Source organism: Salvelinus alpinus, chromosome 3 (genome assembly GCF_045679555.1).
Source record: "Salvelinus alpinus chromosome 3, SLU_Salpinus.1, whole genome shotgun sequence".
NCBI classification, from domain to species: Eukaryota; Metazoa; Chordata; class Actinopteri; order Salmoniformes; family Salmonidae; genus Salvelinus; species Salvelinus alpinus.
In genome coordinates, this window is record NC_092088.1 from 17,435,435 (window position 1) to 17,453,510 (window position 18,076).

An 18,076-nucleotide genomic window follows, 5' to 3' on the forward strand; every position below is an offset into this window, starting at 1 on the left:
GGAGACCATCAGACTGCCAGACCTTCGTGAACACAGATCCGTTTGTCATACAAATGATTATTTGTTCTGCAGCGTTTCAGTAAACCCAGGTGCAAAATTCACCTGCGGAAGGGGATTTGAAATTCCAGAAAATTGCCAAGCAGTTTCTCTCTCTGATTGTACTCCAGCGGTGCACATCTGTGCCTTGGCGTTATGAATAGATGGCTGAGTGCTAAGGAGGCAGGGTGTTCATCAGTCTGCTACACTCTTAGAAAAAAAGGTTCTTCAGCTGTCCCCAAAGAATAACCCTTTTTATTTCCAGGTAGAACCCTTTTGGGTTCAATGTAATTTAGAATGCTCTGTGGAAAGGGTTTTTCATGGAACCCAAAATGGTTCTACCTGGAACCAAAAGACTTCTACCTGGAACCAGGAAGGGTTCTTCAAAGGGTTATCCTATTGGGATAGCCAAAAAATCATTTTATGTTCTAGATAGCACCTGTTTTTCTAAGAATGTAGGGAGAAGGGGCGAGGTTCAGTCAGGTTGCAGGAGCCGCAGCAAGAGAAAGACTTCCTCAGAAGCCTCCCAGTTGGGTGACTGCCAGTCTGCCTCCATCTAATCGCAGAGGGGGCACTCCAATTTAAAACCGTCCATATGATGTGTGTGAAGCCGGGTTTGTGAGGCAGCAATATTTTCTGTGTGTTTTTGGTCACTCCAGCAGCCCTGCTGTGGAGACAGTGGACTGTGACTCAAATTGCTGGTCTGTCTGACTGACTGACTGACTCAGGGGATTCTTTTGTTTTAACGTAGTGATAGGAGGAGGGTGTGGATGTGCTGCTGCTACTTGCGCTTTCTTCATCTCCTCCTCCCCTCTCCTGTCCTCTTCTCCTCCCGGCGTCAAACCCCTGTGTCAGGCTGTGCTGTGTCTCTATCTTCAGACTCACACTAACCACTGCTTTCAGATCAGACAGAACAGCCCAGCCTCTGTCCTCTGTCCTCTGGGTTTACCAGCCTCTATAGTACAGGGGAAGGAGTTTGGCTACAAAAAATAACCCCGTATTCATTGTCTTATGAAGATGACAAGATGTGATAGTAAAGAAAGGGATCTAAAAGAAAACATAGTGTTGAGACAGAAGATAATACAGTCTTGCAGGAAATATCACATTTTGGTTGTCAACTATTCCTGCCAAAGTCAAGTTAGAGCTCTATTCAGTCTGTACCGCTAAATCGTTTTAAGGTTATTTCCTATTGAGCCGACATATGCAGCGTTTACAGTGAATGCCGTCTCCGCTAACGCGGGAACATTGCCTTTAAATTTCAATCACTGTATCGCTGAATTTCCGCACCCACTAATATCCCTTCTCCAGGTGGGTGTCAAATCTAATGTTTCCCCCAGTCAGCTGTCATGTAATGACCCATAACACTTCCTCACAACTCTGCTAGGGAGAGATGAATTTACATTTTAATTTTATTTTTACGAGGTACATCGTCGACAATAAACTCTGAGCCAGAGGCTGCAGGTGAATCTGTCAAATACCACTACTTATGTGTGCAAATGTGAAGATGTTTAAGGGTAACAAGCACTAAAGCCATATGTACACTGTAGCTTAGAACACTGGTATTACATATACTTTGGTCAAGTATTACCCAACGGATTAGGGCTGTACACCACTTTCCCAAGGAACAGATGAAGACAACCCCCAGTGTTTTGAATTATGAGAGTCAGTGTCTACAACCTCTAAATACTGAATAAAGAAAAACCTGGTGCCACAATCAGAGTGACTTATATATTATGGAGAAGTCTCCCTATATCTCCCTATCTCCCTATATATATGGAGAGGTCTTCCTTGTAAAAGAGGTCTTCCGACCTCAACGGGACTTCATAGATAAATAGATGTTAAGTAAAGGTTGTGTCATCCATGCCCTCGTTTACAGATAGCTGTGACCCCTGCGAAATCAGCCTCTGAAAAGGCAGTAGATTTTTCAGAGCATGTTCACCTGTGAAGGTAAGACCATGGACATGACTCAAATCTAAATGATTAGACATTTCTTGAGGGAAATCTACGAAACAGGTAGTGATAAAATGTGATGTGTTCTTTTTCTTTTTTTCCTTTCCTGATGTTTATTTGGAGAGGTATGAGCTACCAGTCGGGGAGATGTTAAATGGTTGAGATTAAACACAGAGGACGGCTGGCATCCTGCACCTCCTGCTTAAATCGGCCCTAATTGACAGAGCAGGAAATTGGAGAGGGAGAGATACACAGAGAGAAAGATATAGAGAAAGACATAGATAATGTGAGAGAGAGAGAGAGACTGTGAGAGAGAAAGAGAGCAAAAAAGTGAGTGAGAGAGAGAGAGAGAGAGAGAGAGAGAGAGAGAGAGAGAGAGAGAGAGAGAGAGAGAGAGAGAGAGAGAGAGAGAGAGAGAGAGAGATGATATATATACACTGTGTACAAAACATTATGAACACCTGCTCTTTCCATGACATAGATTTACCAGGTGAATCCAGGTGAAAGCTATGATCCCTTATTGATGTCACTTGTTAAATCTACTTCAATCAGTGTAGATGAAGGGGAGGAGACAGGTTAAAGAAGGATATTTAAGCCTTGAGAAAATTGAGACATGGATTGTGTATGTGTGCCATTCAGAGGGTGAATGGGCAAGACAAAATATGTAAGTGCCTTTAAACGAGGTATGGTAGTAGGTGCCAGGCACACTGATTTGATTGTGTCAAGAACTGCAACACTGCTGGGTTTTTCACACTCAACAGTTTCCCGTGTGAATCAAGAATGGTCCCCAACCCAAAGGACATCCAACCAACTTGACACAACTGTGGGAAGAATTGGAGTCGAAATGGACCAGCATCCCTGTGGAATGCTTTCAACACCTTGTAGAGTCCATGCACTGATGAATTGAGGCTGTTATGAGGGCAGAAGTAGGGGCAGGTCAGTATTAAGAAGGTGTTCCTAATGTTTTGTACACTCAGAGTATACAGGATGTATTCTAACATTGGTACTTGGGTCGTGTCAGCGGATGGCAGGCTTGTCCATGTGATTTAACACCTTCCTCACACCTGCTGAAAGGGGTAGGTACCATTAATGTGTATACCGACAGAAAGAGAACCACGGTACACAATGCAATCTAAAATGAATTATCGATTGGGTAAGGGGGTGGATGAAATGTCCTCTATTGTGAGCATTTGATAACAGAATAAGCTAAAAGCTGAGCTAATAGAAAGCATTTAAGAGAAGGAAGCACAGTATCTTCTCTCACACTATTTATAATTAGGAAGACTCTATACGGTGCCTTATTTCAGTATTGTATACAATACATTGAAAATGTAAGGACATGTCATCTCTTAAGCCTACAGTACACACACTGCATGCCAATGTCGACCTCCCCAGCATTTTATCTCTGGAACAATCCGATGTCACTGGGGTGACGTCTATTAACATGCAGCCTGTTGAGATTTACAGGTTTAAGTAAAGGCCCTGTCGTGATGAAGAGATACTTGTCGCTTGGTCAATTCTCAGCGATCTGTTGGAGCACCACCTCAAAGGGATGATTTTAATTTGTATCGTACTGAGAACATTATGTCAAGCAAATCAAGCAAGGCAGATAGGACTTCTATGATATCAGTGGTTAGCACTGGAAATGGTTTTCAAAAAATCTAAATTAAGTGCTCGTGTTTTCAAAATGTTTAAAAAGAAATGAATATAGGACCAACAGTTGATATAACAAATGTATAGTATTGTGTGTGTTATCCATCGTCACATGCCCTATGACTCGAAGAAACAAACATATGTAAACCAAATTTCTTTATTAAAGATTAAGAAACTCCAAGCAGCATATTCATAAATTAAATGAGTCTCCGTAGATGTACTGTTACAGACTGGATGATATGATAGCTTTTTTTAAATAATTTTTTCTTGAATCTTGTGGTGTGGGCATTGATACAGTAACGGGGGGTACACAGTAAGGCAGTGAAACACTCTCAACCCTTACAGTAATGTGGAACTTGCCTTTCACCACTGTTAGCGGATCATTGGCACAGGTTGTATGCAGAACACAGTGTAAAATGAGATCACTTTGGTTCACATTAGTATCTACTTTTACAAAATATACAGGCTTACAACCTCTCCAATTTTGTTTGAAAACCAAGAGCGGGAAAACGGGTGACGCGAAACACTTTTGCGGTATGATATTTCTGTTTATTCTCATGACATCACTTCTTTCTCGTTCTTTGCTTTCCTTCAATGGCTCTGCGGGGTGATTTGTCACATTTTCCAAGAGGTAAGGCCAAACCTTTTTATTGGTATGAGTATAGATCAGCTATCAGTATTCCTGGTACACAATGTGTTGTGCATATGAACAGTACCCACTGACATTCACTATCTCACTTCCTGGCAATGAGTTCTTCAGTATGATAGGCTAAAGGCCATAAACAGAAAAGATACTGCAGGACATAATTGCATTTTAATTGCACTTACGAAAGTCTTGGTAAAGTTTCGCAGTTCATCCTTAGTTGGAAATGTAATATGAACTGCTGCTCTGCAAAGTGCACAGGTTTATCGATGGGAAAATTCTGTTAATTTTATGAACAGAGTTCCATCAGTATTTAGACAGTAGGATATGTCACTTGTACTGCTATTACACTGTAATAGTTTAGAATTTTTATATCACTCCTTTATCTTCCATCTACCTTGGTGATAATTACTCCATTACAAATTCTAAACATGAGACATTACAATATTATATATCTCCTTTTCTCCATCTGCAGTTGAAATGACTTAACTACTCCGAAAGGAGACAAACTGTATACAACTTTCAACAATAAATTCTTCAGTAAAAAATGAACACAGATTTTTCGAATGAGCTTTTTTTGTTGTTAAAAATAACATTTTTCTGTTTTAAACATCCCTCCCACACAACTAAAGAAACATATGGTATACATCGTCAGGGACATGATTCAGTCAAGACAATTCCTTTGAACATTCTCCTAACGTAAGCCTAACTCTAAGGTCTGGCCTTAGCAATGTGAGACGTCTGACTGATGTTACGCTGTACACGGCACCCTTAGTACCAGCTTTGTTTGGTGTTGGGAGCTGACTGACACTAAATCTCCCTATGTCTTTGACAACATAGGGCTGAAATTGAGCTCTATGAAATACCTTCCATTTCAAAAATATGTAGAACTCATAAGAGACAATTACTTCAGTTTCAGTCTTTATCAATGATTCTCTAAGACTTTAAAGTAGGAAAACAAAAACACCTTGAAAAATGTATATGTCTTACAAAGAAAATGAATCCATCTATTGGGAATATTCTCCTCTGATACTGCTCTATAGATATGGTTGTTGTTACAGTGGTACATCACAGTTGGTGTTCTACATTATGTCTCTATGGTGCATGGCCATCTAAGAATGAACTGTGGAGAGACATCTTTTATTTCGGCACTTAGAAAACAATCACAATGAATTTGCGTCATTATTCATATAGAACAAAATTTACAAAGCCATTCAAACAGTCGTTTTTTTTAATATCATTTTTTTTTATCTCGTTTTTTTTATTTGTAACTCAACTTCAAAAATTGAGAATATTCAAAATACACTTTTACTTCACTTCGTTCTCTCAGTATTTACAAATATATACAAGTAAAATGTTCTGTTCTTTCGACGACGTTGGTTGTTCAACAGGTAATAAAAATCTCTTATTTTTCTCGTTTGTAGACTTTTCATATTTTTTTTCTTCATATATTTTTCAACAATCCCCTAGAATATCAGGTGAGGGGAAGGACATGTGACATTGAGATGGCACCATTAGATGGATGTACTGTGGGTGGACTCAATGGCTTCTGGGATGGGTCCTCCGGGAACTCCCTGATATGACATTGGCATGGGCGTCTTGGCGGGACTCTGTCGGAACAGCCCCCCGTTGGGAGCTCTGTGTTTGCACTGAATGGAGGGGATGGTGGAGCTGCTGAGGGGGTGGTGGGGGAGGGTGCTGCCAGGGCCCTGAGCTAGTGTCCGACCCAGGCCCCCCCCATGACCCTCCCCTGGGAGATAGGCGCTCACAGACAGGCCCGTGCCCGGGTAGTCCCGCACAGACTCCAGCTGCTGGCTGGGCTGCATGCTGCCGATGTCCAGCGCAGAGATCTCGATAGACGGGCCGGGGATCTGCTTGTGCGCCATGTCCTCGTCCATAAGACTGTTCATACGCCGATGCACCTGTTCCAGATTCACCTCCTTGTCCTGGAGTGAGAGAGAGAGAGAGAGGGAGGGAGAGACACAGAGGCTGAGATGGGCTGTTCCACAGGCTTTTCACCAGCTCCATACATTTACTTCCTTAGTTTTTTTGAGGTGGTTTGTTTCCCAAGCCTCTTTGATTGTTTCACTCAACATGCTTATCGGGTAATGTTCGTTTTAAGTGCCCAATTGGAATTGAGGTGACTCAATTACAGTTGTATAGAATGTGCACCTTGAAATCAAACTTGGCCAGTGTACATAGACAGTTTGATGTTTAGTAAGGGTAAATCTTTGACAGACGACACCAATACTGGAGCCAAACCTGGAGCCAAACCACATCCTGACCTCTTCTGACTTTTCTAGGTTGCCACGCAACCTTAGGCTTCTGCGAACCCACTCAAGCATTTGTGGACAGGAAAAGTAACCTAAGGATATGAGGCATTTCTGAGGCTACAGTAAGTGCAATGTAACATATTACATGCCACATTAAGATGGTTATAAATGAACAACGCATTGTTGATGCTACAGGAAATACAGTACATTGTCAAGTTGAAGTATTATATTAAGTGCCTTATTAAGATGGTCATACATGTACAACTCATTTCTGACGCTACAGTATATTGTTGCAAAGTTGAGGTAATATATTGGTGTCCCATTAAGATGCCCAAACATGTATACATGGGCTTCTACAGTGTTCTTTAAAAAAAAAATATATATATTATTTGCTGACAAAATATGTTACATTGGGACATCTAGATAGAGGACAAGAAGCTTTAGGGTAGCAGGAATCACTAGTCAATAAGGGGAAGAATCCTTGCACTCGGTGGCTACATTAGGCTACTTTGTCGGCAGGCGCAGCTTGGCTCCAGTAGTGGTCTGACAAGACGATTATATTAGTTAAATTACTGAATATGAAGACAACATCCACGTTGATCCCTATGTGCAGCACATATACAACACAATACATTGCAGGGGTTAAGCTTCTACATATGGAAGACACGCTCAACCAATGAAAATAATACATGTTTTGGAATGATGACATAATCAGAAATGTGAATCTACGATGATGGGTGATGACTTGTTATTCTATGCTCATCTACTACATGATCTACACATGAAAAAATATTTGATTATATTGCACACTGGGAAATGAAGAAGTCCTATATTTCAATCATCTTTATGTGATATTGGAGAGTAGGAACATGCCTACATGCAATTTTAGAGACTAACCTAATGCACTGGAAATACTATGCAATTATAATGGATGTTGTTTGGCAACATAGATGCAGAAATACTTTAAAAAAAAAAACATTTACTCCTCTCATACTGCCAGACTGTATGTGTTAGAGTTGAATAATTTAACCATCAGAAGACACAAACGTTCAATGAGATAAGTGTTGCGTCAAACCGCGTAACTAAACGCCACTGTGATTCTACAGCGCATCGGCTGCCCTTCCTCTAGTCAATACCAACTGCCTGTCAGAAGCACATTCTACCACAGCCTCCCAACTAAAAGCAGAAAACAAAGTCTTCTAGATGAGATCCTAAACGTTACTAAGCAACTTAATCCATCTTGATACATTAGATTCCAGACAAACAACAGTGTTTCCCACATCAGTTGGAATCTTCCGGAATGTACAAATATGTATCTTGATATGATCTGTTCTGAATACTTTATCAACAGAGACGTTGATTATAGAAATTAATTTACGGCAGTATCAATCCAGTATCATAAAAAACTCCCTAAGCTAATTAAAACATCTCAGCCAAGGCTATTGTTTTAGCAGACTGGCGCCTCATTAAAATATGTTTATAATCTTGCTGCATTGGCGGCACGCCTAAACAAATAGCTGCCTAAAATTAAACCACCGCACCGGTGTTTTAATAAGAGTGTGTTGATTTAAATTGAGAGGAAATAACACCATGCTCTACGGTGTGAAAACTTTCGTAATGCAGAAACAACTCTTATAACAAAACTATAAAACCACTCTATCCATCCATGGTGAGCCTGACATTGTTTGAATGACTTATCTAGGCTTGAGTAAGCTGTTTTCAAAACGTCCTCCGTAGGTCCTGTATTGTGGTTGTTTGTATTGTGGTATTGTGGCTGATTTCTGTATCTGTAACACATTCTATACACCAACTGCGTCAAACTTTACGAACACATTTAGAGATATGTATGCATTTACAAAGGCCGTTATCCGAGTACTGCACTGCTTATAACAACTGTTATAACGCACTGTCTATAGTATAAGGCACAATAAAGCGTCATAATGAGGTAGTTCATAGAAAATGTCACTGAATTAACTTTCTCTTATTCCCCATACAATGTTTCTAGGTGAGGGTGACAGACAAGCCTGCGTCATGCATCCAACCATTACGAAAAAACTAACCAAAAAAGGAGAAGGAACAGAATAAGAAAATAGGAGGATTGCCAATGATGGGAAAGATGGTGTTGTGGAGTTTTAGATCAAGATGGCCCCCCAAGCCCAGTCGGACAGAGCAGAGTGCCCCTTTAATGCAGCACAAATCAGATCTTAGGAGCTCTATTCTGACCTGTGTCAATAGCTTCTGCTTCATCCCAGTCTCTTTCTCTCTCTGTCCAAATGTCCTTCCTCCCTTCCGATGAAGCAGTGGTAATCTCATTATATGTCAATGGACCAGAAACCCTTGCCAGTCTGTAATCCTTAGTAACCTGCACGAGATCATAGAACAGTCAAGAATAAGAACGGATGGATGTCCACATTGACATATAATAGCAATAAGATGTCACACAGTGAATTACTAGGGATTATAAACTGGGTGGTTCGCGCCCTGAATGCTGATTGGATGAAAGCCATGGTATATCAGACCGTACACTACGGGTATGACAAAACATTATTTTTACTGTTCTAATTACGTTGGTAACCAGTTTATAATAGCAATAAGGCACCTCGGGGGTTTGTGGTATATGGCCAATATACCATGGCTAAGGGCTGTATCCAGGCACTCCGCGTTGCATCGTGCAGAAGAACAAACCTTTGCCGTGGTATATTGGCCATATACCACACCCCCCTGTGCCTTATTGCTTAATTATGGACTGGGTTGGACAGATACAGTGGCTCTTATTGCTGTGGGGTGACGCATGCAAGCGTCCAGTTTCTGCTCAAACTTTAGTTTAGAGATCCATGTCATGCCTTAACTTGTCTCATGTTATATGCACGGGAGAGTCACTCATGTGAGAGGTCTTGATAGACATAGAATTAGAATAGTAATTTAGTAGGATCTCTATGTTGGTATACATCATGTTGACATCATCGCAGTAATTTGAGTGGATTAAACTCATAAGAAAGGCTTAAAGTGAACTAGCATTGATGCATAAGGTGTAATCAGTGTAAATCAGCTTAGCAGGCACTTATCTGGTGAAAGTGTAACGAGAATCAATGAAAAGTGTTCTCTGTGGTAGGCAGTGTGAATGTGTTTACAGTTCAGGGTAAGGAAGCTGTCTTGGTAATCAATGGGTTTTGATTATTTCAGGAATACTAATTTTACGGGGAACTTAAAACAAAATCGATACTGACGTCTTCTCAGAAATGTATTATCCTGAAGGCAGCTAAAGGGTTTATTGATGTGATTAACACACATCAATTTATATGTTCAAATTCAAAGAGTTTTGAAAAATACCAATAATCCAGATGGAAATATTAGTAAGAAAATAATAAAGGGGATTTGTCTTCATCTGTGAGCTGTGTGAGGTACGTAATGCCATACAAAAACAGATGGATTTGGTTTCAGAGAATGGGAAGGTGATAGATAGGGGGGACCAAATTGTATTTCAATCTGAGCACAATCTACAACTGTGTGTTCAGTAGCTCCACTAAATGGTGGTCTGCAGCTACTGTAGATCCTTAAAGCAGAGTGTGGTAGTGTCCTCCCCATGTTGCCCTGTCCTCCGGGTTCTGTGCTCGGTCACCTCTTTGGGCTGCTCTTGCCCGCAGCGGTTGCTGTTCCACCACATCTCCAGGCCAGCAACCAGGCAGGCCAGCAGCAGTCCTGCAGCCAGGACGCAGAAAACCCCGGCGAAGCTGTGTAGTTTCAGGGACCGCCCGTCGGGCGTGGCGTTGGAATGGCTGTTGAGGTCGCAGCGGCCCATACGAGGCCACCACTTCTGCTTCAGGATGTCCAGGTCTCCTTTCTCCTGCAGCTCCAGGATCCTGCATTGAGGGGAAATATATGGGTGTAAGAGGGTCCTAAAGTCCTTATTTCTAAAATCCTTTCTGTAACAGCCTTCAAACTTAGTACAACAGCAGAGGAAGCTTTCCTGAAAACAGGCTGTTGTATTAAGTTTGAAGGCTGCAAAACAAAGGATTTTAGGAATAAGGACTCTAGGACCCTAGTTGCATTATAATTACCATTTGTATGCTATCATGTCACTAAAGTAAAAAGTAAAAATAGACCTGCTGTATCTTCTGCAGATTAAAGCATTCATTTGTGACCATTCCCACAGCACAGTGTTTTAGTGATTTGTTGAATTATGCTTGTGCAGTGAATTAAACCCCCACACAGTAAACTTCATTAAATGTCAGCTTTTGTAGTCCTTCACTGACACAAATTAAATCCAAAATAAAACAAGAATGAAGAACTGCTTAATTAAAAGAAAAGGAGCCGTGGCGAGGCGGGAAAGACCATTATCAGAGTACCGCCCCTGTGGGCAAACAGTCATTTCTGAGATGAAAAGGAGCACATGGCGAATTTGTAAGGTTATGGATAGACGAGGGCGCTGAGGGAGGGATGGAGGGAGGAGAATGGATGATGATGATGATGGGACAAGGGACGGTAGCAAGTAAGACGAATCCGTCTCTGTAGAGGAGATGACATCCTGGTTCAGCCTGTTATTACCCCCTAAGCATCCCAGCTGTCCTCAAAGCACATTACCATCCCACCACCACCACTATTTCTGTTAGCCCAGGATTTTCCAGGAGGATATTCATCCAGGCCATTATTAGTAGAGACAGGGGGACAGTGTTCAGTTCAGTGGGGATAAGCATTATAGGAGATCTTCCATGGAAGGACCTCATTGCTTAAGCTCTGACCCCGGTATTCCCCTGCTATGGTCCTGTATACTAAGTGTGCACTCCGAAGGGCCCTGATGAAGAACACCTCTAAAAGATTGGAGAGGATTTAAGTGTTCCACCACATTGACCTCTGGTGATTTATCAAAGGTGTGGCTTCCATGAGCCCCAGATCACACCTGATCTAAGCATGACTAGCTGGTTGACACTGGTTCTACTTTGTAGAAAGATCATTGTCCCTATCCTAAGACTTGCGTTTTACTCACTAGAACGGCAGATCTTTCTGGTTGTGAAGTTGGGATGGCACTCAAACAACATAAACTGTTTATTTTCACTGAGTTGAACAAAGTAAGATTTCTTAACTAAAAGATAGTGTGACTAAACACTTTGTGTTGTTTTCACGGAACTGTTATACGTAAGAAGAATCAATACAAGATATGTGGGAATGTAGTCAAGACTCAGGGATTTTGGGATTCATTTTGGGGATATGCTTGGCCAATATCCTTGGCCAATACACAGTCCTAATTAGTTACATGTGATTATGGAGAGATTTAGACAATCAGCATGTAAAATCTGCCGGCTTCTGTTATCTTCGCAATGGGATCAATTTGCAATGGATAATACAAAGGAGAAAAAACTGCAAATAAAAGACCAAAGATTTTCAAATGTTGTTAACATTTGAAGACATTGTCTAAGTATGAATTTGAATCATGAACCATTTTCATGGAAATAATTAGCAGAATCATGTTAACTCATATTGAATAATTCCTCTAACTCAGCTGGAACATAAAACGTGTTCTTGACTGTAACCTGGACTTTTAGTATAAAAGTTGAACTTGCCTTAAGGATAAGTTGCAGTGATCCCCTACTCTGTAAATCAAACACATCACGTGGCTCCTCAAGGGTGGTTTAGTGAGAAGTAATAAAAAAGAATAGCATTATGTGACCACATTCTAACTGTGCTGCAATGTATACATCTGATAAGGGCATTAAACATCTGAGAAGGCCATTAAAATCGTGCATTAAGCCTCTGTGAATGACAGAACTGTAGTAAATCCCCAGCTAACACATTCGGTTCCATGGAAGTTGTTGGAAAGTATGTTTTTGGTTTCAACTTTGGTTGTGGGAACAAAGCCATACGTATCCTGACGGGTAAAACTGAACAATTTTTAAAACGTTCTGACAACAGAAGTGAACATTTTGCCTGTTCTGGGAATGTTTATTTTTAGGTTGCAGGGAGGTTCTGAGAACGTTTTACTCTGGTTCTTTAAAAGTTGTCTGGGAGGTTTGAGTAATGTTCTGAGAAGGAAATTATAAGTTATTTGGAGGTTTTTGAATAACTTCCTTAAAACATTCACTGAATATTTCAATAACACTTTTAATACCACTGCTAGCTTATTTTGATGTAACTTTTTTGAACTCCAAGCACAAATAGGACACATGGAAATGTGGTATTAATCATTCAAAAATATATATTTTTTTATTGTGACATAACATCAGATCGATTTGAAACTATGATCTTATGTTCTCTATCCATGGAATGAGTCCATCCAGGATGGGGCTAGCATGCATGTCATGTTTTTTCATGTTTTTTTGTCAATTTCCTTAAATGTGCTAAGAATGCCCCAAAGCCAAGTAACTATCCTGCACCATTCCAATAAAGTTGCAGTAAGGTTGTATGCAAAATAGCCATAGGACAACCAAGCTCTAAGAAACATATGGTTCTCAGAACATTATGTGCTAGCTGGGTCCTAACCTTTATTAAGAGCATTTTGACTCGTGTTTTTACTACAAAGTGAATTTATAAAAACATTGTCTTAGTGGGCCTTTCATTTCCTCATCAAACTCCCCCTAAAATGGATGAGTATAACCACCGAATGACCTCTCAGCCAATTACGGCCTTCAATTACCTCAGGCGCTGTCAACCATCAGTGATTATGTTTATGACTTTTATGAAGCAGAGAAAGTAATTAGGAATCAAAGTAAGTGTGCGTTAAACCATATGCACTTAAGACTTAGGATATTTCCCCAAGGGGATGGAAGGAAGAGATGAGGTGATGAAAGGAGAGGGAGAGGTGAGGAGGAGAAGATACTGAATAGAACTGATGATAAAGTGATGGTATATCAGTAATGCATAACCATTGTAATGAAACGAGGGAGTAGCACGAGGTTTCGAGGCCAGAATCGATTTTCCAAAGCCGGACATGTTACCTCTGCTCCAGGAAAGCAAGTTCCCTTTGGGGGAGCAATAATCATGCTTATCAACGCCAGGGTCGTTACAATATAGATGGTGTATAATGAGGTTGGTGGCGTTGCTCACTTCTGGGAGAAGAGGTCTCTGTAGGGACTCCCATGCTGCATGGCGATGCCGTAGCCTTTGCTGCTCATGCTGTTTCCTGTGACGGTGATGGTGCAGTCATCGTCCGTCAGCGCGGCGTACTCCACCACAGCCATGTCCCACAGGAAGGCATACGGGCCCTTCTTCGCCTGAAGAGGAATGACAATCAATGACCCTGCTAATGATCCAGATGCTATACATGCTGCCTATACAATAACATTGTTTTCCATGATAGAACCTAAAGGATGATAAATGTCAATGTGAAGTCTGGAGAAGGCCGACACGGTGCAGATCCCTTGACTTTTTCCACATTTTGTTATGTTACAGCTTTATTCTAAAATGAATTAAATAGTTTTTTCCCCCTCATCCATCTACACACAATATCCCATAATGACAAAGAAAAAACAGGTTTTTAGAATTGTTTGCAAATGTATTAAATATAAAACTATAAATATTTGATTCAGACCCTTTACTCAATACTTTGTTGAAGCACCTTTGGCAGCGATTCCAGCCATGAGTCTTCTTGGGTATTATGCTACAGGCTTGGCACACCTGTATTTGGGGAGTTTCTCCCATTGGATCGGGAACTTCGCTGCACCTCTATTTATATGTTTCTCCAGAGATGTTCGATCGGGTTCAAGTCCAGGCTCTGGCTGGGCCACTCAAGGACATTCAGAGAAGCCGCCACTCCTGCATTGTCTTGGCTGTGTGCTTAGGGTCGTTGTCCTGTTGGAAGGTTAACCTTCACCCCAGTCTGAGGTCCTGAGCGCTCTGGAGCAGGTTTTCATCAAGGATCTCTCTGTACTTTTCTCTGTTCATCTTTCCTTGATCCTCACTAGTCTCCCAGTCCCTGCCAATGAAAAACATCCCCACAGCATGATTCTGCCACCACCAGGCTTAACCGTAGGGAAGGTGCCAGGTTTCCTTCAGACGTGACGCTTGGCATTCAGGCCAAATAGTTCAATCTTGATTTCATCAGACCAGAGCATCTTGTTTCTTATGGTTTGAGAGTCTTCAGGTGCCTTTTGGCAAACTCCAAGCGGGCTGTCATGTGCCTTTTACTGAGGAGTAGCTTCCGTCAGGCCATTCTACCATAAAGGCCTTATTGCTGGAGTGCTATAGAGATGGCTGTCCTTCTCGAAGGTTCTCCCATCTCCACAGAGGAACTGGGGCTCTGTCAGAGTGACCATCAGGTTCTTGGTCACCTCCCTGACCAAGGCCATTCACCCCTGATTGAACAGTTTGGTCAGTCGACCAGCTCTAGGAAGAGTCTTGGTGTTTCCAAACTTCTTATTTTAAGAATGATGGAGGCCACTGTGTTCTTGGGAACCTTCAATGCTGTAGAAATGTTTTGGCACCCTTCCTCAGATCTGTGCCTCAACACAATCCTGTCTCGGAGCTCTACGGACAATTCCTTTGCGCTCATGGCTTGGTTTTTGCTCTGACATGCACTGTCAATTGTGGGACGTTATATAGACAGGTGTGTGCCTTTCCAGATCATGTCCAGTCAATTGAATTTACGACAGGTGGACTCCAGTCAAGTTGTAGAAACATCTGAAGGATGATCAATGGAAACAGGATGCATCTGAGTTTTATTTAGAGTCTCATGGCAAAAGGTCTGAAACCTTATGTAAATAAATTATTTATGTTTTAATACATTTGCAAAAAATTCTAAAAACCTGTTTTCATTTTGTCATTTGGGGCTATTGTGTGTAGATTGATGAGGAAAAACATTTATTTAATACATTTTAGAATAAGCCTGTAATGTAAAACAATTTGGAAAAAGTTAAGGGGTCTTAACACTTTCCGAATGTATTTTATGTGGGAACGACTATGAATATAGTATCCCAATTCCATGAAAGTGTAGGACTCTCATGAATATGCAGTACCTTGGTAAAACAGACGCACTTCAATCCATTTACTGTATAGGTTTCTTTTCTAGGTTGATTCTCATTGTAGACTGGGCTATTTGTTAACTTGCGCTTTTGATACAAAAACCTTTTAACTCAGAAACAGAAGGTGATGTGTGTTTTGATGTTGTCTCCACATAATTGCTACCTCTTACTGCACACTCTTCTTTTGTGAGTCCTCAATGGACTGACCCAGAAACATACTGCTACAAAGGCAGACATTGTCTGTTGACAAACACAAATACATCTGCCGTGCTGCTAAAAGGCTCAGTTGGCTGAGTTTGAGAAAAAAAAGCCTTTGTTTTGCAGTATAAAGACTAAATGTGACAGAAAAAACAGCACCCCTGTTTCCCTCCTCTAGATTGTCAGAATAGCTGCTGGTAGCTAATTGAAATTGACTGCATTGGAGAAAAGAAAAGACAATGCAAGAATGCTAATTAAAATGTGTACACAGACCGAATTCGAAGACATATGTCATAGTACTTCCCAGCTTATGGGTAGGCAAAGTGCTAGTGCTGTTCGTCCTTAGCTATTTATTACAGGCAGTTTATGAGATTAACCAGTGTAATTGGTACAAATGTCACAAAACAGCACTTCCAGTTTATTCAGACTGACAGATAGTTAAAGACAATGTTGAATTTGCCTGTCTAATTGGTTTGAAATATTGTGGAACTACAGGCGCAGTATTGAGCGAGAACAGTATGACTCCATACTGAGAAATGACAATGAAAGACTGTTTTCTCTTTTTGTCAAAATCCACAGTAGCTAAGCAAAACCTGCCAGCCTGTACTCAGGAATCCTCTCTGTATTGGCATATACCTGCCTTGTCTTTGTCAACCTACCTTGCGGATGCCCTCTGAGGGACTGGACACAGAGTAGTCATGGCCGTTGTTCTTGCTGATGGTCCTCCACAGCTCTGCGAATGTGCTGTCCTGCTCCAGAGGGTTGGTGCCCTTGTTCTTGAAGTAGTCGTAGACGGCCGAGTCTCTCACGGTGCCGTAGGACACGTCCATCTGCCTGGACAGGTCCTGGAATGTCCTGTAGAGACATAGACGGAAGAACACGGAGACATACATTAAGTCAAATGAATAACAAGACAGATATTGTATGTACAGAAAAGCACACTGTTAAGTGTACTTTGGGTGCTTTTTACACGGGTGTAATTTGTACATGCGTGTAATTTGTACATGGGTGTTCAATTTAGAAAGATGAGTTACTCTACTCAAAATGTTACCAATGTAATAGTAGATTTTGTCAACTTAACTTGATTTCCTGAATTGACATATTTCAAAGAAACGAGTTAACTTAACTTAAGGCAACAGCAAACATGGCATACCTCACGAATGATGGAGCGCCCCCATTGGGCTATTCAGATATGTATTTTACACATTTCTGTTGTCGCGTGACCGCAGATTATACATTATATTGACCAGATCTTCAAGTGGCCGCTCTAACAATGAAAATAAATGTCTTAAAAAATGGAAGGCAGTTACCAGACTGGGTACCAGTCTCTTTAGCTAATCCACTCCCTTTACTCCATATCACGTGCCAAAGACTCTTTGGCAATGACAAAGAGTAGCAAAGAGTGGAATGTTAGGTAAAGAGACTGGTACTCAGACTACAAGGCAGTCGGAGGAGGCAAGATCAATGAGTGGGCAAATACGCTTGTGAACAACAGGCACAATTCTGATATAAAGTGTTTTTTCTGAAAGTTGCCGGGATGTCGTGTGTCCTATTTATGTCAGTACACTTGTAATAACCTAATCATTCTGAAACGCATATTAGATCTGATGTTGGAGTGGTGCTGGAAATGATGACTATGAAGTATAATTTTTTTTAACATTTCCTTTAACCAAATTTTATACTTTCTCATTGACCTTAACACAAAAACTCCTCGCTTGGTGAGCGGAAAAATCGCTACCTCCTGGAGAAGACAGATTTTGGGCCCAGTTATCCCTCTCGCTTCGACTCTTCCTCTCTGGTGTGACTCACAAATATCACTCAATTACTATAGCTCATTCCTTGGGCCAATCAGTGTAATTTTGTAAATGCCGGATCTGTATGGCAAGACACATCATTCACCCAAGTTTCATCAAAATTAAGCCAGTGCTGTCTGAGATATGACTAGTATGACTATAATACAAACGAACAGACAGATGGAGACCGATCCACAGTCTCTCCCCGATTTCATCATGGGTGACAACAAATCTATTTTGTAACAGTGTAAACTGAGGATAGGCTTATATGGATGTCAGATGTATGCTCACAGTGAGACAGCTCCAAACTGGCAGGTGGGCCAGCTGTTACATAGCAGTGCTCTGTTTAGACACTCGCTGTGTCATAACGTATAAACAGTCCAGGGGAAATGAGGGCACAGTTTTTTATGGGCATCTCTAGACAGGAAATAATGATGCTGATGAGTTGTTTGCTTATTAGTTAGTTAACACCAGAGGAAGCACAGGAAATCATTTAAGAGGAGAAGTAAAGGGACATTATTTTAACATTAACATTAAAGGTGGGGAAGTCTGACTTTTAATCAAAACCTACTCTTAAAG

General features: G+C 41.1%; 1 protein-coding gene across 2 annotated transcripts in view; it reads right to left on the reverse strand.

Annotated features, from left to right (window-relative positions):
* Positions 1–3,782: 3,782 nt before the first annotated feature.
* Positions 3,783–18,076, reverse strand: part of grid1b (glutamate receptor, ionotropic, delta 1b) — a 407,959-nt gene continuing 393,665 nt past the window's right edge. Inside the window, exons 13-17 of one of the 2 annotated variants that reach the window (XM_071391746.1) lie at positions 16,364–16,559; positions 13,594–13,760; positions 10,175–10,415; positions 8,779–8,917; positions 3,783–6,228 (exon numbers count right to left, since the gene is read on the reverse strand). In XM_071391746.1, coding sequence (XP_071247847.1) covers positions 5,822–6,228; positions 8,779–8,917; positions 10,175–10,415; positions 13,594–13,760; positions 16,364–16,559 — 1,150 coding nt within the window. In that variant the 3' untranslated portion in view covers positions 3,783–5,821. The remainder of the gene's footprint in view (positions 6,229–8,778; positions 8,918–10,174; positions 10,416–13,593; positions 13,761–16,363; positions 16,560–18,076) is intronic. The other variant, XM_071391747.1, reaches the window with a different exon arrangement.